This window comes from Mus musculus, chromosome 8 (genome assembly GCF_000001635.26).
Source record: "Mus musculus strain C57BL/6J chromosome 8, GRCm38.p6 C57BL/6J".
In the NCBI taxonomy this organism is placed as follows: Eukaryota; Metazoa; Chordata; class Mammalia; order Rodentia; family Muridae; genus Mus; species Mus musculus.
In genome coordinates this window covers 88574491-88595828 of record NC_000074.6, presented here as the reverse complement: position 1 = coordinate 88595828, position 21338 = coordinate 88574491, and the positions used below count along the sequence as shown (strand labels likewise).

The 21338-nt window shown below is 53.1% G+C and overlaps 1 protein-coding gene across 3 annotated transcripts in view; it reads right to left on the bottom strand.

Annotated features, from left to right (window-relative positions):
• Positions 1–941: 941 nt before the first annotated feature.
• Positions 942–21338, bottom strand: part of Nkd1 (naked cuticle 1) — a 73546-nt gene continuing 53149 nt past the window's right edge. For 2 of the 3 annotated variants that reach the window (NM_027280.3, NM_001163660.1), the window contains 6 exons: positions 12520–12626; positions 10580–10675; positions 6528–6675; positions 6017–6101; positions 4979–5106; positions 942–4269 (listed from right to left, as the gene is read on the bottom strand). In NM_027280.3, coding sequence (NP_081556.3) covers positions 3677–4269; positions 4979–5106; positions 6017–6101; positions 6528–6675; positions 10580–10675; positions 12520–12626 — 1157 coding nt within the window. In that variant the 3' untranslated portion in view covers positions 942–3676. The remainder of the gene's footprint in view (positions 4270–4978; positions 5107–6016; positions 6102–6527; positions 6676–10579; positions 10676–12519; positions 12627–21338) is intronic. The other variant, XM_030243873.1, reaches the window with a different exon arrangement.

Sequence of the window (21338 nt, the reverse complement as noted above, 5' to 3'; positions counted from 1 at the left end):
TTCCCAATTCTCTGGTTGCTGATCTTCAGGCCCAGTAGCAATCTGAGAGGTGACTGCCTGCCTGGGAAAGGAGAAAGCCAAACAGGTCCTGGCTATTTCCCTTTGCCAAAATGTCTAATTAGCATGGCTGGGTGTGTGATGCTCCCCAGACAGGGGAGGTGAGAGCACAGTGGATATCCATCCTCCACCAAGCAGCTAGTGCTGTGCACATGTGTGCCCAAAGCTGCAAGACCATGATGCCTTAAATCCACAGAACTACTAACACTTCTCCAGGCCCCAGGGAGGCTGCGTGCTCAGAGCCCAGGAACTGGGTCACATCTACACACAGGATCCAACCCTGTTTCTTTTAGCTTCCTCCCTCTCTTTTCTTTCTTCTTCATGCTCCTTCTAATTATTTGCTACCCCTGCTTTTACGGGGTCACTCACAATAGCTTCAAAACGGGAAACAAACACTTGCTCTTGAAACCAGCAGTTCTGTGACGGCCGGCACCTTCCTTCTCTTGCTTTCTGTCTTGTGAGTAGACAGCGAGATGAGTTACATACAAGGACCCTCTATGCAGTGTGTCCCAGCAAATGATGAGAAGATGAGCCAGAGGCCTGCCAGGAGATGACAGTGTCTCTGAGCAAGAGTGGGCTGAGCAGCTGCTAGGCGAGCGGAGTTCAGTGACTGGGGAGGGGGTCCCCAAGTACACTGGGATGCAGAGAAAGAACCCAAGAATGAACACGAAGCTGGTCGTTGGGTAAAAATAAAAGAGCAGGGTGGGGAGGGGCTTGCGCGTATCTGCAGGGTTTTCTCTCTTAAAAATAGATCAGAAAGAAACAGCACAGTGTCAGCATCTGAAACCTTCTGGGTGGGTGAGCGCAAGGTTGCCGTCACACAATTGTTTCCTACTGTGTTGGGGGGGGGAAAGCTTTTTAGATTAAAACATTTAAATGGGAGATATTCTATAAAAATGCTTTTATTCCGGGAATGAAGACAACTAACATCTGGGGAGGACTCACAAGGGGGAAACCAAGGCACAGCACCTCACTTGCAGTGCATGCTTTGAGGAAGGGGAGTCAGGCCTGGAGCACCCATGGCCAGACACCAGTCTGTGTTACAACCGCTACACCACGCTCATGGTCCTGGAGGGGAGGATGGGGGGAGGGCATCTGGACATGGATGGATGCTGGGGTGGGTTTCTGGAGACTGAGCATGTGAGATGGAGCCTGCTGACTTACCTTTGACTCTAAGCCTTTATGCGCTACCTTGATCTCTTACAGGTGAACACGTGGTACTATTTTTATAAGTGACTTTTAAGAGTTAGAGCAAGAAGTTAACAAAAATCCTAAAGCAGCAGGGGACCTCCTTCCCCAGGCTGAGGATCTGTGTTCTAAAACCAGTGGCTTCCACTCCCTAGGCAGCTGCCCATGGCAATTGTGGCCCTGGAGGCCATTGGTTTTTGTTTGTGTTTGCGGGTTCCCCTATCCCTGTCCTCATTGCGGTGACCTTGCCTCCTGAGGCAGGTGGTCACATACCAGATGATCTGTGTAACTGGTCCAGGGGTGACTACCTTCCCCAAGCCCAGTCAATCACAATTCCCTCATCAAGCTCTTGTCTCCCAGAAATTCTTTCCTCCTGGTCCTGGACCCAGAATGTCAGTTGCTCAGGCCTGTGGACACAGGGTGACTCAAGGACAAAAACTACTTCATTCATACCAGATCCTATCATCTCAAGCCAAGCTCCCACAATGCCTTGCCCATTTGGTGTGGTTGCAGTCACATGGTAGGTGGCAGTGTCCCCTCTGAGTTGGAATCTAGCCAAATAGAAACACAGCTTCCCAGGAGGAAAACTTAGGGCTCATATCCTTCAGTGTTAGGGACCCTGAAGGCTAGGACCCAGCACTGCCATCTGCCATGTGTGTCAAACAGGTTCTTGACCTCTCTGTGCCTCAGACACATTCCCAGGACTCCTACTTCGTCACAGTGATGTCCTGAGGATGGCACCAACCAGACCCAGGCACACCAGCAATCAGGAAAATTAACACCATGAAAACAACGAATGCTCACTATCTGCAAAGTGCATGCTTACCAACCGTGCTAAACTCAGGAGACAGGCAGGCAGACTTCCTTCTGGGGTCAGACTCTTTCTGGACCCTCAAGAATAAAAGTCCCACCCCCTCTCAAGGCCTTCAGCTGAGGCTACTAGAGAAGGATGTGAAACAGGCATGGGAGGGTATAGGGGCATTCATCCCCTGGATAAATTCATTTATTCATTCATTCATTCATTCATTCATTCATTCATTCATTCATTCACACAGCCTGCTATGCTCTCTGAATGAATGCCATGGCTCCTAGGTGCCTCTCGATCTTCACCCTTCATGTATGGAGCTAGGTACAGTGGTAGCTCAGTGATGGTCTGGGTTCTGCTGCCTCCCAGTCTTTGCTCCAGTGTTGGCAGCCATCCCCGTTGAGCCCTCCTCAAATAATTAAACCTGGGAGTGTAATCTGAGTTTTGTTGGGGCCCCAACTATTTGACAGTAAACCTTTTTTGGTCCCCTGGACCCTTGTCTGATAAAAACCTATTCTGTCAAGGATGCTGCTCAGTGGCTACCCCCATTCCACCCTAAGTCTCTCTACCCAAGCAGGTCTCTCCAAAACCACAGACTTCAGACCCCAGGAAGTGAGACGGAGGTGGCTGTTTTCATCTGATGGACGGGCAGCCTTTGGGAACCACACGGGTACATCTGGGTTGCAGGAGCTTCCATAGAGCAGGGCAGTGATTTCTGCACACCAGAAAGGATACCTGAGAGTGTATTTATAGAAAGATACAGAGACATGGACAGGCAGCATCTACCTAGCTACAAAGGCGGCTAGAGAGCCACAAACCATTTGCTGACGGCAAACTCAGGTTTCACACCCTCCGTCACACAATGGTGCCATCTTGGGAAACCACACTACTTTTTTTTTTTTTTTAATGTGGCTGCTTCTCTCTGTAGTTGTTCCCAAACTGAGAAGGCTGGCTACAAGGACAATCCTTAAACACAGGTGCATCCTTCCAAAGCCAACGGGGGCACAGGAAGAGAGGGCGCTTCCACACTGTGCATGGCAAAGGACAAAAGAAAGCACAGGGCTGGCTTGGGCCAAGGGCTAGTTCCCTTTAGATAGGGGAGGCGGTAACTCCCGGAAACACAGCTAAGGTGTCTAGGTTGAGGTGTCAGAACACAAGGGGAGAGAGGGTGCAATGGCAGTCCACTGAAATCTCCTGTAGCGTGTTACAATCAATTAAGGGCAAAGTTGAACCAGATAACACTGAGAGGTAGCAGCTGTTGTCCTCTGGGGCTCTTGAGGGTCTCCGAAGCTGGATTAGGCAAGGGTGCTCTCCTGGAAGAACTGAAGTGGGGGGGTTGAGCCCAGGGCTCCTGTGGTTTGGGGAGACCTGTGTAGACCCTGCAGCTGGGGTGGCCCAAGGACCCTCCAAACCCAGAGTCACTTCTTGGTGAGTTACATGATCCCCACAACGTATAAATAAAAGTTTACTTCTGTGTTTCCATGTGTCTTCTACATGAAGGCTGGCTAAATATTAGTGGAGTAACAATAATTATTAATAACAATAATTGCCATAATAACAATAATTAATAGAATAATAATGCCTTAGGGTGTGGGCTGGGTCCTTCCCGTGGCAGCCTGCTGGGGTCTAGGGCTGATAGAAGTGGTGGTAATGGTGGTGATGTTCGTGGTGGTGATGGTGTTCGTGTCTCTGGACGGCCTGCCCAGCCTGGCTCTCGTACACCACCACGGCAGGCAGCTCCCTCACCTGCTCCCGCCCCATGACGGTGGAGCCTCCTGCAGCCAGGGGGCCCTGCAGGCCCCGGCAGCTCGCCTGGCTCTCCTTGGCTCGATGCTTGTGTTTCTTGTGCCCCAGGGGTGCCAGGGTGGGGAGAAGGGCTGGGCTGGTGGCCAGATGGGCAGAGGGGGAGACAGTATGGGTGGTGGGTACCAGTGGAGGCTTGCTTCTTGCACCTCTGGCCCCGTGGCCCATACCCATGTTCTTGCCCTGGGCCTTGGGGGACCTCACAAAGTGCTTGCTCCCATCCTGAGTGCCCCGGAGCCGTTGCTGGAGCTCTGATGCCTTGGCAAATGGGGTGTCAAGGAGGTGGAAGGAGCCTGGGTCCACACCTTGGGGCCTCCGGTGTGGGATGTGGGCAGCTTCTGGCTCGTGGGAGCGAGAGCGAGTGGGGTTGGAGATTCGAGGGGGCAGCTCTGACTTCTGGGCCACCGAAGGGGATCCTAGGAACCAATCCGACAGATACTTCATGAGCACCCACTGTGTGCACTGGGCTACCCTGGGTTACCAGGGACCATCGCCTCTCTGTCTGAGCTACCAGCCCTCTAATGCCCTCGCAGTCCTGTAGGGAGAAACATGTTCCTATCTGCTGAGAGGTGAGGAGAGAGAAGGAAGGGACTAAAGGAGGTGGGCAGAGCCTTCTAAATAGATAAAGGGAAATGCAGGGTGAACTCAGAGAGAGCTCAACATTAAGAGGAAGCAGGACTGGCACAAGGTCAGGGGGCACAGAGGCTGGCAGAGCAGCACATTCCTGGACCAAGCAGCCGCTGGGGCTGGGGCTGGGGCTGGGGCTGGGGCTGGGGCTGGGGCTGGGGCTGGGGCTGGGGCTGGGGCTGGGGCTGGGGCTGGGGCTGGGGCTGGGGCTGGGGCTGGGGCTGGGGCTGGGGCTGATGTGGGCCCGGGGCTGGGCTGGCTTGAGCGGGGCTACTGCTTTTGCTGGACTCTCAGTCTTCTCTTGCTCTTGGATTTTTGCCCAGCTTTATCTAAGTATTACTTTGATTTTTGAAAATGTCTTCAGTGCTTGGTTAGGGGCTCTGAGACGAGCCTCTGACCTGTCCAGTAGAAAGCTACCTATCTCCCCAGTCCTCAGGGATCAGTGGCTACTACCCAGCACTGTGTGTCCAGACTATGCCCCACACAGCAGCCCCTTACCCGGTCCAAACTGAGACGTGTAGTTCTCTATCCCCGCCAGGTCTAGGTAGTGGTTTCTCCTCTCAATGTTCTCATCCACGCAATGGTGGTAGCAGTCTGGCTGCTCCAGGTGGCTGTCACCCTGGAACCTGTGACAAAAAGGACATTATGTAGGAAGGCACAGACCCTGAGGCCTGCTGGGAAGCCATGAGGCCAAACCGGCAGCTTCATCACTTCTTCACGTTTCCTGTGACTTGGGAGAAGGGCGTCTGAGGCAGAATCCTGTCTGTGCCTTCATTTCCCCAGTGCCCACCACCATCTGCCTCACCACTGCAAGGTCTGTTCAATGCCCCCAGCCCCACCCATCTCCAGCCAGCCTGCCCACTGCCCACTTAGCATGGTCTGTCTTATCCACGCTCACATGAAGGACTAGCCGATCTCTGGCCACGCCTTCTTTGGCACAGATGTTGAAGATCCCTACGCTTGCTTGCTGCCCTGCTGCTGCTGTTAGGTGCTTTTCTTTAAACATCCCTCCTTCCCTCTGTGTATGCAGAAGTGACAACGGGACAGATAACTGCAGATCTATAAGCTCTTACTCACAATTCTGAGAGCAACCTGCAAATGGAGGTTTCCCATAGCCCACTGAACAGCCAGGCCATCTTAAGGGACAGGAGGCTTGGAAGTTTTGTCCCTCTGCTGTGATGGCTTATGCACATACTCCCCAGTAGAAATCCCAGTGTGTTAGACCCCCAAGGTGCTACCCTAACTATCTACAGTGGAAATACATCAGGAATACCCAATACGTGCTAAATCCAAACCACATGGAGAAAATCTAAAGAATTTTTATATGGAATACAGTGATGAGCTATATCTAGGGTTTTGATTTTTTTTTCCTGTTTTGTTTGTAAATTTAGAGTCTGATTTGTAAATCTGTGCTTTCTGAAATAAATCCATGGCCCCTGCAGAGGACCCAGGATGGAACCTGCTACTCAAAGTCCTTCAGATGTACATATCCAGCTGGCGCTCAATGCATGTTCACGGGCACACAGCATGTCATACCTGAGTGGGGCTCGCTGCTTCTTCTCCCAGCCACGCAGCTCCTCAGCGGGTTTGGTGTCTGCTCGGGGCCTTGTGCTCTGCAGATCTGAGTCCCAGAAGTCCAAGAGAGACTCGTCAGTGCCTCCTCCAACTCGGCCAGGGCTTCCTGGCATTGTGTCCTCAAAAGCCACTCAAAGTAGTTCACAACAGCTCTGCAGCAGGGTTGCCCAGCAAGGAGCAAACTAGTTGCCTGTCCCACACACCTCTCCAGATTCATAAGCTGCCCTCCTAAGCCTGGCCTGCATCCTCTCCAGTCTCAACTCTATGCCTTTGCTTACACTGGGCCTTCTTCCATCTGTGATTCCGTCCCCTCTCCTTCCCCAGAGGCCTAGTCCTTCAAGGGTTTGCTGAAGCCTTGCAGTACACCAACACCAAGCAACTGTCTATGGTAGCTGGGTCTCTCCCCACCCTCCCAGGCTGACTTAGATCCTCCCTGTCTTTCCCATAGTGGGCACTGCTCCGCCCCTCTTACCGGTATGGTTGAAAAGGACGCTCCTCTTACTCTGGCTCCCGTCAGGAGCCACGGTGAGCTTCACCCGCAGTGTCTTGCTTGATGTGGGGGAATGGTTCACAGAGGAGTCAACCACTTCATAGATGGTATGCAGCAAGCTGGTAATGTCCTGTTTGGGAGGAAGCAGACACCCCGAAGACTTTAGCCACAATGTCCTGCCACCAGCAACCTGAGAGCTGGGTACCACTGCTGTGCTGAAGGCCCAGGCTCCTTCAAAGAGATCTGGAGGCAAGATGGTGGGCGTGGGGAAAAAGCCCCAGGAAGAAGGAATGAAGAGCCGGGGTCAGAGGAGGTAAACTCATGAATTCAGGGTGGCTTGTGAGCCCCTGGGCCCTTAACAGGCTATGTGGAACCTCCCTAGATAGCCTTATCCAGGTAAGGGAAGAGTTTACAAACCAGTTCTCAACCCTCCTAGGCGAGAGGCTCCCAGGGAAGCTACATACCGTGCTCTTAGAGGGAGAAATAGAAATGTGATTATGTCCTTACACTTGACTGGACTATGCCCCTGCATTCCTGTGCAGGCATCCCCATGGACACCATAGCAGGATTCAGTGAGCAATGGAGAGAGGAAGGTTGCTGACGGTGACGGAGGAGGGGCGTGTGGGAACAGGTGCTGCTGTTCTGTGGCTCCTGGAACTCACTTGCTCTCTCCCTGGGAGAAGGCAGCTGTCCACTGACTAGGAAGGGAGTTCTCACCAGAACCATGCAGGCTGATACCTCAGCCCTAAATTCCAGTCTCCAGGATGTGAGGAGGTCACTTTCTATGATGGAAGTCCCTCCGCCTTGGTAGTGTGACGTAAGCGGCACTGAAGACAAACTGGTCTGTGAGAAACCTGACCAAGTGTGTCATCTGGGCCTATTACCTATTAAACTGAAATGGGGCCTCCAGCAGTGTTCTCTGAGGAGCCTCAGAGACTTCTGACTGGGGAAGGGGTTACAAGCACCCTTACTAGGACTCCTGTGCTCTGGGTCTTTATCTGTAGTCAGCTGTCTGAGGGGCAGCCACTTCCTTAAAAAAAAAAAAAACACTGTATCACTAGGCACACTCAACAGTTATCTTGGCCAGCAATTCTTCGTGAATTCTGACATACTGGGCCCCTCTTCTACCTTCCCTCAGCTGAGGCAGAGGTGACCGCAGCTATGCCGTAGCCAGGCTGATGTGTGATGGGTAAAACGTATGTAGGGTCTATGGTGGGGTGGGGGACAGGTATACCTGTGAAACACGGTGGACATTGCTCTAGGCTGACTCTACAGGATGAGGCCACTCGGGGGACCCAGAAAGCCAGAGTCTTCTGAAAAATATTCCAAACCATCAATGCTGACTACTAATTTAGGTTTTAGCCTCTGAAAGACTAGACCATGAGATGTGGAGAGAGATTGTGGAGGGCAGCAGTTTGAGACCCAGCCGCCACTATTCACCCCCACTCACTCAGCTGTCTCAGTTCCTCCTGGTGAGACTATACAGGAGTCCTTTTCTCCCCGTTCTTCCCAGGGCTCCCTGCAGAGCCATGCCATCCATTCTCAGAACTGCTCCTTCTTCAGGAGATGATGGTGACATCATCATGATGGAGGTGACAAACAAGGAGACTGAGGGCCACTGACAACATTCTTCAAGTGCTGTATAGCTCAGGAGCTGAAGAGGCGCTTTGCTACCATCTGGCACAGAAATGGGGGCTGCTACAGTTTGTTTCTAAACCAACGCAAGAAAGGTGTGGTCTTGGGGTAGCTATTGGGAGCTTTTAGGGAATGCACTTTAAAAGGCCCTTGTGGTGGGCCTTTAGGTCACTGGAGGCATGTTCCCAACGGGGACTGTGGGACCTAGTCCGCTCTTCTTTCTGGCCTCCTTTCCAGGTTAGGGTTAGGGTTAGGGTTAGGGTTAGGGTTAGGGTTAGGGTTAGGGTTAGGTTTTGCTTTGTCATGCACAGCTGCCAGATTATGCTGACTTGCCATGGGCCCAAAACAACAGAAACAACTGATCACGAACTGGAGTAAGCCTGTTCTCTCTGTAAGTTGAACAGCTCAGTATTTGCTACAGTGACAGAAAGCTGACTGACACAGGTGACCATCACAACTGCTTCCTATGTGATTGAGAGCTCAGGTTCACAAGTTCAGACCTGGAGGATTAGCCCAGACATGGGCTCCAGACAGCAGATGCAGTTAAGGTATTCCTGAGCACACCAAAACATGCATACTCACACTACGAAGAAGAGAGGGAGAGGTAGGTACTGCAGGTTTAAAAAAGGCATTTGTGGGTAGAGATGAGGAGACCCACCAGACAGGGGCCTTAACTCAACCAGGATCTCAGATCTTCAGAAAGAAAACACAATGCAAATGTTCACTTCAGGCCACATGGACCCACCTCCCATAGGCAGCCTTTGGCTCCTTCCTTTGGCTCCTTCCTCTCATCACCAAGGACACAAGTGACAAAAGAGATATGAGTGTCTGTCCATGTCTCTTCTTGCAAGGACTTTGTAGTAGGGGATGCACACAGGACGCCCCTAAGCATCTCTGAGCTGGGAAGAAAGGAAGAGGGCAGCCACCCAGGGCTGGCCATCTTCACTGTGGCTCTCATGACAAAGATGCCACAGATGGTCCTGTATGTCCTATGACATTCAGGCTGGCTGGCCGGGAAGCCAATGAGATTTGGCTCTGGACCGTGTATGGAAATTCTGAATGGGAGGGAATCCTGAGAGGGAGGGATCTGGGCTAGAGCTGACAGTGCCATAAAGAGTCTGCACAGAAGGAAGAGATCGGAGAGGGACCATCCATGGGTAAGGCTTGGGCCTGCTTGCACATACTGAGCCTCTGGATTCAACCACACTTGAAGTAAGCCTCCCAGAACTGAAACTCAGAGATGCATGAGCCAACAACGCATTGCTCTTGTTGTTGCCTAGGACGGGGTGAACTATGACTGTAGCACAGGCTCCTCCTCCTACTGGTTTCTCATGTCCCCCAAGTTACAGCCTACGACAGAGGCATGCTTTGTAAGCCAGATCTCCCTCCAAGTACGTAAAGATGACTTCCTATCTATGCTGTGGAAAACCTAATACTTGTCCCACCCTGGACAGGATAAGGAGATACAGAGGCCAAGCACCAATACCTCTGGAGTCACTGGCAGGTCCACATGCTGGGCTACAAGAGGACACAAAGCCCACCCACCTGGTCTTCTATCTCCACACAGGTGCAGGCCTCACCCCATAATGCAGGCCTCCTGGAGAGGCAGAGGAAAGGACTAAGCCTGAGCCGGGCTAGGCTTTCCTGGCACCCGGATGGAATCTGGGTTTCTTGCAGGGCCTTAAGTACCTACTATATCTATTCTGCAAAGGGGCCACGGCCGGTCTCCTTCGGTTAGTAACCAGGGATCAGCTGCACAGGCGCTCCTCCCTAGGGCAGCACGATGCCTGGCTGAGGTCAGCTTTGCACGGGCTGTCCCTCTGACAAGCCATTTCCCAAACCTCTGCTCACTTCTGCCCCATCAATTGCCAGAGCGACACATGGAGAACTGACACTCTCCTCCCTGCTAAGTGCTCCGCCTGGTGCAGAGGCAGAGGCATAGAGAGGGTGAGGGGGCCTTGGGGAGGGGTCGTGGGAGGACTCTGAATGGGGAGAGGGGGCCTGGGGCCAGCCGTAGTCACTGCTTGCCCCTGTTCCGTGTGGCCTTGGGGGCTCATGGAGGCAGTCAAGGATGGCTGCTAGAGCTTTGGGACTGCAGAGAGAAGGACGCAGGGGGAAATGGCTGGAACCTGGGGTCCTCTCTGGGAAGGCCTTGGACTTTGCCACTGTCTTCCACCTCTCCCTGGAGGGGTACCCCCAGCCCCAGTCTTTGTGAGGTGCCAGGACCCTTCCAACAACCTTTCACTACAAGTCCTTTCCTAGCCTTGCCCCTATCAGGCAGGATGAGGGGACAGCAGACTCAGGCCAAGGCCAAGCCCTGTGCCTGAGGGCTGCAGCAGTCTCAGGCCAAGGCCAAGCCCTGTGCCTGAGGGCTGCCACTGGGCAGGAAGTACACTCACCTCACGGGTCACTTTGCCATTGTTGTCGAAGTCATATAGAGTGAAAGTCCACTCTTGCCGGCTGTCCTCCTCCACAGAGACATCACACTGCAGCTCCTGGACAGACAGACATGTGGCTTGTTTAACTGTCAGCCAGAGCATCACCGAGGGCCCCATGGTAAGGCCATGAGCACCCCTGGCTATCCCTGACTCTGGCGAAGGGAGACTAAGACATGATCAGCCAGGGAAAGAGGCCAGAGCCTGGGCAGGGCATACAGGACCCAGGGCACAGGTAATCTCTAGTGTTCAAAGACAAAGGAGACGCATGGACTCAGACAGGAGACTGGCCTCACAAGGCAAGCTTCAACCAGGGCTGAGAAGCTTTGGGAAGGCAACAGGGACCAATGACTTGGGACACCCGGCAAGACCTCAGGATGAGCAATCAAACTGGGCAGCAGCAGGGGGGACATGAAGAGGTCAAACTCCAGAGTCTGCCCAGACTCCTCCTGGGATATGTTTCTGATGCTTCATTTTCCTCTCATATAAGTGACAGAAAGTGGTCATATCCATCCTCTATCCCATAAAGTCCTCAGAATAATTATGTCCTTTGCCATATGGCCATTCATCAGTTCAGAGTTCCCAGGCCCCCTGAAGTTATGGAGACAGTTCCCATACTCCCACCTCAAGTGTCTGCTGAGGGCAGCGCTTCGATAAAAGGCCAGGCATCAAAGACCCAGGTGACCTGGACAATGGAATGACACCCATGCCCCGGCTCACAGAGCATGGAGACAGGCCTCTGCACCATGTAGGAAAAGAGCTGCTGACTGGAGTGTGCATGGCAGACAAGGGGTTCCTGCTTGCAGTGGCCGCAGCCCGAAGCTGCTTCCCTCTCGTTCTCAAGTGGACCATGCTGAGTTCAAAGCCAGTCTTCCCTCATCTGTGACATGCTAATCTGACACCTGCCAAGTGCCCACCCCTCCTGGGAAGTATTTGATGTGAACACACACACACACACACACACACACACACACACACACACACACACACACACACACACACCCCTGCACATAAGCACCACACACTGCGTTGGCTAACTATGTCATTTTGTCTGTCCTTGACTACACTGCTCGCAGCTCAAGGGCAGGAGCCAGGAACCATACTTATTTTACTGTTGTTCTCCTGGCAAGCAACAGGGCTCCATTAGCACCGGGGGAAAGAAAAAAGCCCCAGCTCTGCCAAGCAAGACAACCCACTATATACTGTAGAATGGGAGCACCAAAAGGTCCCAGAACCCCCAGCAGATACCCACAGTCCAGGGAAGGCTGGAATGGGAAGGGCCTTGGCCTGAATTCATAGCTTTGTGCCAACAGTGGAGCTGTGCCCTGTGGCCTCTGAAAGGGAGGGACAGGGAAGGTGTGAAGCAGTGAGGACAAGGGATGCCAGCATCCTCCGCTGCACCAGACCTCACTCTGAGCCCTCACCCTGCGCCTGGTGCCTGAGAGGAGCAGGAGGATGAGCAGATAGCCACCCCCCCTCCTTGTGTTGATCACGTGGTTTGTAAATGGAGGCCCAGATAGAACTGGGGCTCTGCCCAGGGCTCTTGCCTTAGCTTCTTACATACCATAGGAGACCCCCACCCCACCCCATATGTCCCAGGTCAGCCTCTGGGGGGGGTGAAAGGGAAGCTTTGAGGACTCGGAAGATCCCATAAGAGGGCAACAGGCCCAAGGACCAGAGTTCAATCTCCCCGTGTGCACTCATGGGGTCCTGGTGGTGTGTACTGGCCACCACTCATGTGGTGAAGCTGGGGCTGAAGTGTCATGGCTCAGGGGCAGCAGGAAGGGTCTCCCCCAGAAGCAATTATCCACATAAGAGGTGAGAACTCCTCCCATTTAGATGGGCCTCCGTTTCCCCCTTCCCGGACACTGCCGTCAAGTCACAGCCCTCAGAAGGAAACTCACTTCAAACTTGAGCTGCTTCTTGGAGGCCTGGCCAGGTTCGCTCAGTCTCTCCATTCTCTTCTCATCTCCACTACCTAGGCTGTCAATCTTCTCAGGCGGCAGGGCCACTGCGGGGAGGCACAGGGAGAGAAGAACAAGTCGGGATCAGGTGGCTGTGCTGTGTCCTCAGGCCAAGAGTGCTGGCCCCTCCTGCCCTGCCTATTGGCCATGCTCCACATCCTTCCATTCTTTGGCCTGGTGATGCCACAGGCCGTCCTGGAGAAAGCCTTTGAGGTGCAGTCACACCAGTTACTCAGGTTTCTCTGTAGCCTCTCAGACTCCTACGGCCCCAGCTTTCTAGGCTGGGTAAGTAGCCTATAGGCAGATTCAGTACCTTGCAGAGACTACCAACCACTTCAGCAGGGTAGGGCACACGGAGAAGTATTTGGGGTCCCAGGGACCACAGCCTTCTGTATTCGCTGCCTCCTATTCCGACATTGGCACCCTCAGAGATGCAGACGTGCTGAGTGGGTAGAGCGGAGGGAGAACTGAATGAAGAGTCTGAGGGCAGGATTATGTGCACATGCTGAAGGGCATTGGCCTCTTGAGGGATTGCAATCACCCTGACCCTTGCCCTTGGCCTCCGCTCACCTGGAGTTCTCCCCTCTGCCAAAGGACATGGTCTTCTGTGTGCCCGCCCTTCAGGAGCAGAGCAGGAGTATGAGGTGTAGACCCATCATCCTAGACCCAGAGCCCAGGTGATGGCTTCCACCACGTAATGGAATGTCCCAGAGGAATCCTATGACCCTTCCTGTATGACACAAAGAAGCTCCAGTGCACTAACCTAGAAGATGCTCCCACCTCTTCCCTCCTCAAACGCCCCGTACAGTGACTTTGTTGTTGTTCTATTTTGTAGGGAAACCAACGGCGGAGGGCCCCTGACCTAAGAGGCTGGCATGCCTGGAGGACAGTTGAGGAGACCTGAGATGGCTTGACCAGACTGAACTGTCTTGGGATGTCAGGATCCTGGTGACAGGAGGCACAGCTTGGACACTGGGGCTCTGTCCCCACCTCATTCGATCCATATATCCCAGTACTGCGATGAGCACCTAAGAGCAACAGCTGGGCGTGGGGAGTTCAGTGAGGGAGGGGCACACCACCTTTCTTAGTTCATATTCTCCAGGTCAGAACTCTCTTCCTGGCAGCTATCTGCAGCGGTTCATATGGTACCCTGGAACCAGTGTTCACAGCCTGGGCAACAGGCTCGTATAGTACCGGGCCCCATAGCCCTCAGCACTGGGCTATGAATTGTGTCTTCACTGGGACCTTTTGAAGCAGTTACTACTATTAGCTCCATTTTCTAGATGGAAAAACCAAGACACAGGAACAGTCCAGGTTCCCAGAGACTTGAGCAGCTACAGACAGACCTGGGGCAGTAGTCCATTCCCCAGGGAGCTTCTCTCTTCTCTCTCTTCCTGTCTCAGCACAGCTAGGACCCGCAGGGCCTCCAGCCCACGCTGCCAGAGAGGACACAGCTCCCTAAGGTCTTCAAGGATGCTGACTGTGGAGTGGTCTGTTATCGCAACGTAAAGCCAAAGGAGCACATAACCAGGAGGGCCCCCTCCTCACAAGGCTCCTGGGGACCGGCATCGGCCCCAAGTACTTTGTATTCCATCCCTAACTGTCTGATCCTATTGGTCAGACACCCTCCTCTGGCGGACTCTGAATCCAGGAAGGCCAGGCTAGTAACTGGCCAGGGACTCAGAGACAGTCAAGCACCGACTACTAAATCTATTCAGTGCCCACTGGGCCATAGATGCTACCATGAGTCCAGACAAGGCACAAGGTATGGCTTTGCCATTCAGGCCTTGGGGAAAGGTGGTCCTCCTGCTACTCCTTGAACCAGGGAGCTCTGCTGAGGCCCTGGCTTTAGTTGTCACCAGCATGTCCCCCAGACACAGCTGGACTGCACAGGAGCATCATGGGAGAGAGTGGCATTTGGTGCTCCTACTTTTCCAACCTAGGCAGCTTTAAGAGTCTGTATAGTGGAGGAGAGGTGGTATCTCCCTCACAGGGATATTGGTTCTCAGTAGACAGCATCCTCAGTTTCAGGAGGGGTCTGTGAGGAGACTGCTGGTCAGATACTATGATGGGTATTCAGTAAGTGCTCAATAAGTGCTGACTGTCCCCTAGCCCCTGCCCGTAGCTCAGGCGTGAACAATCTCCCTTGCTCCACTCAACCCCTGTGTAGAAACTATAGAGACATCACAGCCTGCAGACTCCCCCCCACCCCCAGAGAGAGAAGGGGAAGTAGAAAGCAAAACAAAGCCTAGTTCCATCTTCAAAGCCACTGCCTGGCTCTGCAGAGGTCCTGCTGATGTGAGCTGGCCAGGTTTATCGAAACCCGACTTCAAGTTCAAAGGGAAGTTATCAGACAAGCACCTCCAGGTTCAATGTTGCCTTTCATGTTCCACTTGATAAGCCCAAAGACAAGGAACCGCTGTTCCGTTCTCTCCTCTGGAGCGCTCTTGCTGCCATGCTAGAGAGCCTGTCTTCCTTCAGATCCTCCCCCACTCCTTCCTTTGTCCTCACCCGAGGTGGACATCACCCCCTCTTTCTTTCCTCATGTTTACTCTCTAGAGAACTGAGTGGCTTAGACTGTCCTCTCTTCCCTTGCTGGTCCATCATGATGTCCTAGCTCATCAAGCCTCCAGGATATCCCCGGTAACCAAATTAGTGAATATTCAGAGCACCCCAGCCTGGACAGGGCAGAAATAAACAGTAAGCCTGGAAGACATGCTGCCAGGGTAAGACTCCTTGACACCCTGTGCCTTATCAAAGAAGACCTTTCACCCCTACTGTCCCCTGATCAAGTGCAGGAAGAGGTGGCAGAGAACCCACAGAAAGCCATGAATGCATAGGGTCAGAGCCAAGGGCTAGGATTCTGGCAGCCGGCATGGGATCTGCAGATGACTTCTCCAAAGCAAACCAAGGCAACCTGTATTGTAGCCCAGCAGCTGAGCAGAGCATCTCCACCTGGCTACGGCCCCTGGCATCAGGGCTAGGCAGCAAATGCTGCTCACTGCAGGCCACCCAAGTCATCTACCCAGGGATCAGAAGGATGCCATGCTGCCAAGGAGGGCTCTGGTGGCCAAGTCTTCACTCGGCTGCTTGTCCCTGCTTCACCAGCTGCCAGTCTGAGACATCTTTCAAAGGCACCCCGAGCAGACTCCAGCTGCCAGGGAGAGCCACAGCACGGCGCATGGCCAGGGAGACGGGAGAACGGGAAGCACAGAAAAGGGAGCAGAGGAAGGAACGCAGTAAGATGTTCCAGTGCCTAAGAAGCATGTCTGGGCGATAAAGAACAGGATGCCAGGAGGCCTTGTGAGCTGCTGGGCCTGCAGCCCAGCTTTCCAAGTGAAGTTTAATGAGACATGTCACACGTACTAGTCCCTGGCTGCTTCTGCTGCACACAGGAGAGCTGTATCAAGTCACCACAGCTAGGAACCGTCTGGCCCTTCGCGTATTGCTTAGGTGAAGGCAGCCCTCCGATCCTTCGCAAGCGAATGCTTGCTCGATAGGGCACAGCCTGGAAGTTACCTGTGACTGGCTGTTCAGCTAACTGGAAACCCTGTGCGGGACCCAACCTGCTCAACCATTCAGAGTGGCCACAGAAGGGAGAAAATGTCATTTCTACGTCCTTAAAATTGCTTCTTAGCCCAGAAGACGGTGAGGGGCTGTGTTATGGGGCTCCTGCTCTCTGTCCATCTCACACCGAGGCCATGGCCAGCGAGCAGAGCTGGCTGGCTGACTTAGCAGAAGAGTCTCTCTAAGCATCAGCTCCAGCCTGGCTGCTCTCCACCCCCCAGCCACTGCCAGATTAAATGCATTACTTGACCATCTTCACCCGGCTCCCTTTGAAGTTCCTTTCTCAAGCTTCAAAATACCTTTTGGAGGGAGATCAGACAGCATTAAACAGAATTACTAATTAATTAAGCAAAGTTAAATTTTAAACACTGTTTGTTGTGTTAGCCAAAAGCCCGAACAGAACAGACTTCTTTCCTCCGCTGAGATCAAAGACAGCCTCGTTCCCTCTCCCCTCCCCCAGTTTAAAAAAAGGAGAGGAGGAGGAGGAGGAGGAAGAGGAGGAGGAGGAAGAGAAAGGGAAGAGACTTGGGAACCAGGGAAAGGGGGCAGCTGTGATTAGAACCTGGATTCCCAAAGCATCCCAGGGCCAATAGGAGGCACCTCTGGGATCACATGCTGTGAGAGGTCCCCATCACTTTCTGGGGACTGTTTACCCTGGCAAACAGCAGTGACCTAGAGAGCAGCCTGGCACAGCCCACCCAGCCTGAGCACTGACAGCTGGCGCCATCTAAACAGCAGGGGGAGAAGAGGACTTGGAAGCCAAGTGGGCCCTCCTTATGCAGCAGCTCCATCCGAAGCTGCAAGGGTGCATGCTCACCTAGGGCTCTTGCCCCGTGGCTAGGGTCACTTGGGGTCATCTGAAGTTGCTGGGAGAGAGGCTTTGAGAAGCACACTGTTCAGTTCCAGAAGTGTCATGCGTGTGGCACCAGAGATACGTGCAGCGTATTATTTCTGACATTTCTCACACGCATGAGAGGCAGGTGTGGAAGGAGGAGTACTGAGCTGTGTCTCGTAATTGGTACAAATGCATCCATGCTGGCAGGACCCGGTCTACCTCCATTCAATCTGGCAGCCTATCCTGCTCAGTCCCAGATGGGGCCCTCTGATGACCTACCGCACAGCAGGCTCCATATCTGCACAGACAGAACTCTAACTTTCTGGAGGCTGGTCCCGCTAGCTGCGTGGGGCTGGCGCATCTATTCATCTCTACAGAGGAGGGTTCTCATAAGCATGAACCCAGCTGTGCCACGTCCTACACACAGGTATTGGTAAGCTAAGACAGACAGATGCTATTAGTCCTGGCTTAAGCAACTTGGGGACCTAGTGTAGAAGGAGATGGTTGAAATTCAGAGCAAAAATTCAAACTCAGGGGACAGTAGCCAATGCTAGCTTATTTTAACACAACCCACAAGAGCCTAGTTAACAGCAAGCTTGGATAAAAGCAAGAAGCTGTAAACCCGGCTATGACCAAGGCAGTAAAGATGCAGGTAAAGTGCAGAAATGACCGTCAAGAGTGTGACACACACCTTTTCTACCTGGAGAGCCAGCAAGTCTCCAAGCAGACACGATAGAAGACTGGGTACAAGCTGGGGTTTCCATGCTGAAGTCTGGATACACGCCCTAACATGCTCCTGATCCCCTGCAACTGTCCACACAAAGATATCTGTGACAAATATTCTGGTCTGAGGGTGGCTTGCCAGGCTGTTTCTGGGCCTCCAAGCCTCCAGCGAGCAGCTGTCAGGGGAAATGCAGATGGATTTTAATATTAGCCTATGCCAAAAATAATTAGGAGGGTAAATCTGCGGCCACGAGGAGAAAGATCGTGTGTGCATTCCAGGCCAAATGGTTTCTTGCATGATTGGCACAGGCCTCAGGAGGAAAAAGGCTCCAGAGATGCACAGATGTGCCAGCCTGGCACTGCCAGTCAAGTTGGCAGGTACACGTGTTGTCTCATTAAGTCCTTGCTAACACAGAGTACAAGTGTCACCATTTGCATTTCACAACATTGGGAATGAAGCTTTAGAAGCTACATGGAAAGCTGGATGTGGTGGCACACTCATGTCATGCCAGGCAGGACTGTGAATCTGAGCCCTCCACCCCAACCTCACCAGGCTATGGAATCAAGACTCTGTCTTAGAAAAAAGAAAAAAGAAAAAAGAAAAAAGAAAAAAGAAAAAAGAAAAAAGAAAAAAGAAAAAAGAAAAAAGAAGAGGAGAGGAGAGGAGAGGAGAGGAGAGGAGAGGAGAGGAGAGGAGAGGAGAGGAGAGGAGAGGAGAGGAGAGGAGAGGAGAGGAGAGGAGAGGAGAGGAGAGGAGAGGAGAGGAGAGGAGAGGAGAGGAGAGGAGAGGAGAGGAGAGGAGAGGAGAGGAGAGGAGAGGAGAGGAGAGGAGAGGAGAGGAGAGGAGAGGAGAGGAGAGGAGAGGAGAAGAGAAGAGAAGAGAAGAGAAGAGAAGAGAAGAGAAGAGAAGAGAAGAGAAGAGAAGAGAAGAGAAGAGAAGAGAAGAGAAGAGAAGAGAAGAGAAGAGAAGAGAAAAAGGATGTATTTTTCACAGCCTCTATCTACCCACACCATTACACTATAGTCAGGTCTCACAAGCCTAGAGTTTTCCTGGTTATAAAAGTGAGAGCAGAATTTCTGCAAAGAATCCCATGACCCAGAAGCCATGCCTTGCTTGAGACAGCCCCACACATTCCGCATTCAAAGGGGAGAGAGCTTAGGGGTGGAGTTTTGTATCATTGCTCAAATTTAGATGAGAGGGAAGTTGGGCCAAGTAATCCTCCCTGACAGGAAAGAAGCCAGGAGTGTCACTAATGTACCCTTTCATGGGTAGACATTCCTGATGCTCCCCAAAACTCATCTCAGACTTTCAGGGACAGGGGACAGAAAGAGATGGAGAGGGTGAGAGGGTGTGTGTGTGTGTGTGTGCGCGCGCATCTGCTTGTACGGTGTGGCCAACTACATTCCTAGATCCAGCCAGGCCTTTTTAGGCAATCCTATCTGAGAATTTTCAATTTCAAGAGCCTCAAGTTCAAACAAGTTTGGTTGAACATCTGAAAGAGCCCGGAGTCCTGGCTTAAGGAGTGTGTGCTGTGAGCCTCTGCTTTTCAGGGAACCAAGGCCACCTCCCAGCAGCAGTGATCTGGCCAGCAGAGCCCCCAAACATTCCCCGGCTCGCCTCCAAATATGCACACTGCCCTCCCACACGCCACTCCTGGGCCCACGTCCCAGGATTCTGCTTTAGAAACACTTGTGACTGAGAGGGAACAGGCAAAGGGGAAACAGGCAAAGGAGGCAACTGTCTACCAACAGTGTCTGGTCCTCACACTCTGGGGCCTGAAGAGAAGGCAGGGACCCTGGACAAAGAGAGAGCTGTAAGAGTCAGCTGTGGTCCATCCACTTTGCCCCTGTCCTTCCCCCATGTGAAAGGCCATGAAGGAGATTAGCTTTCTAACCTGGCCACTGGGGACACAGCTAAACCTCCCTGGCACAGCAGAGCCACAACCTCCACTGTCCATGCGACACTTCTGTGGACAGCAGAAGGGAAGACACCAAGCCATGTTCACTCAGTGGAAAGGGCTTAGAGGTGCTGGGGACTAAGGTGTGACTGAGGAGCTTGTGGGGAGCCCAAGCTGGAAGAGGAGCCAGGGCAGCCACCTGCTGCTCCCCAGAGGCCCCCTCAGACCTCAGGCACTGCCAGCTAGCCTTGCCCACGGGCCTGCCCTAGAGGAGGGAGTGGAACCGCCTGAAGCCGTTCCTTGAGAAGCCCTTCCCCTCCCGCTCCAGTCTCCCCAACAGCTAGGTGGTTCCATGTATATTCTTTGGTTGGTGGTTCAATCTCCGGGAACTCCAGGGGGAGGGGGGAATCTGGCCTGTTGACACTGTTGCTGGCACCCTCAACCGAATGCCCTGCACCCAGAGTTTCTTCCTTTTACTCAGGCTTCTCTTTAGCCAGATACAAAGCTCTAGTGGGCTCTGTTTGCAAGGCCTGGAGGGAGCCCTGGCCCAATGAGAGGGGTCATACTTTGGTAGCCTTGACAGCCTTACTAGGTGGGACATTGGCCTGCTAGGTTCTACAAAACTAGGTTTCTGCAGCAGATGCCAAGTGGGCACCAGGGTCAATAGAGACACTGCTTGGAGTCCCTGAGACAGAAGTGAGCCAGAAGGCTGGGGTGCACCCTGGGCATAGGGGACACTCATCATAAGTCAGGGGAGCCCATGAAGGACCCCCTTGGATGCATCCTGGGCCTGCCCACCACACCAGTACTGACTCATGCGTACTCAGAGCACGGACCTCAGAAGTGTACAAGGGGTTTGGCCCTCCTGTGCTTAGCTGCTTCTGGATCTCCAGAAGGAGGGTCCCTCTGCTTTCCACACCCTGCCACACAGGCCTGCGGTCAGCTTGGAACCTCTGATGTTTACTTTGTTCTTTCCCAAGTTCAAAAGGAGCTCACAGCCCTGCACACCAAGCCAGCCCTAATCTCCTGCTCCGCTCCCAGCTGGCCAGTTAAGGCGGCTAAGACTCGGGATTAGGGGTAGCTTTACAGAACAACCCAGGAGCCAAAGCCCTCCTCTCCTGGGATGGCCAGAGACTCCTTTTCATCTTCACGCCTCACAAGGCCCCTTCCCCTCCCTTAAACAGCTAGCTCTCTAACAGCCAAGAGGCAATGAGCTTGACCAACAGAAAGACAAAGATGACATTCAGGAACCAGTTTTTTCCCCTGGCCAGGAGCATAGAGGGATGTCACAACCTAGGCCCAGCAGGTGTATAACTAGGGCTCAGAAGCATCTGCCCTTGGCAGCTTGCCATGCACAGCTATAACCCTGCCCTAGTGTGGGTGGGCTTGGGCCATGGCACTAGGAATGGCAGGAGAGCCCCTGGTGGGTACTGGGTCCAGGGTCCTTCCAAGGGTCTGAAAGGGCAGACAGGGTCCTTGCTCTCCTGGGCTGCTCAACGTTGGCCAGGCTCTCCTTCCATGGTGAGTAACAGGCAGATGAAGCCCTCTCTATTGCTGGTCATAGTCATGGGAGGTCAGCTGAGTCACGTGGGCAGCTGCAAAGCATCTATGCATCAAGGCACAGGCTCTGCCGGAAACAAACCAGCAGGCGAGAGGTTGGGTTTGTGCCACTCTCCCTAGCTCTACAGCAAGGCGTTTCTGCTGGAGAAAGGAGGGTTCTTGCATAAGGGACAGGA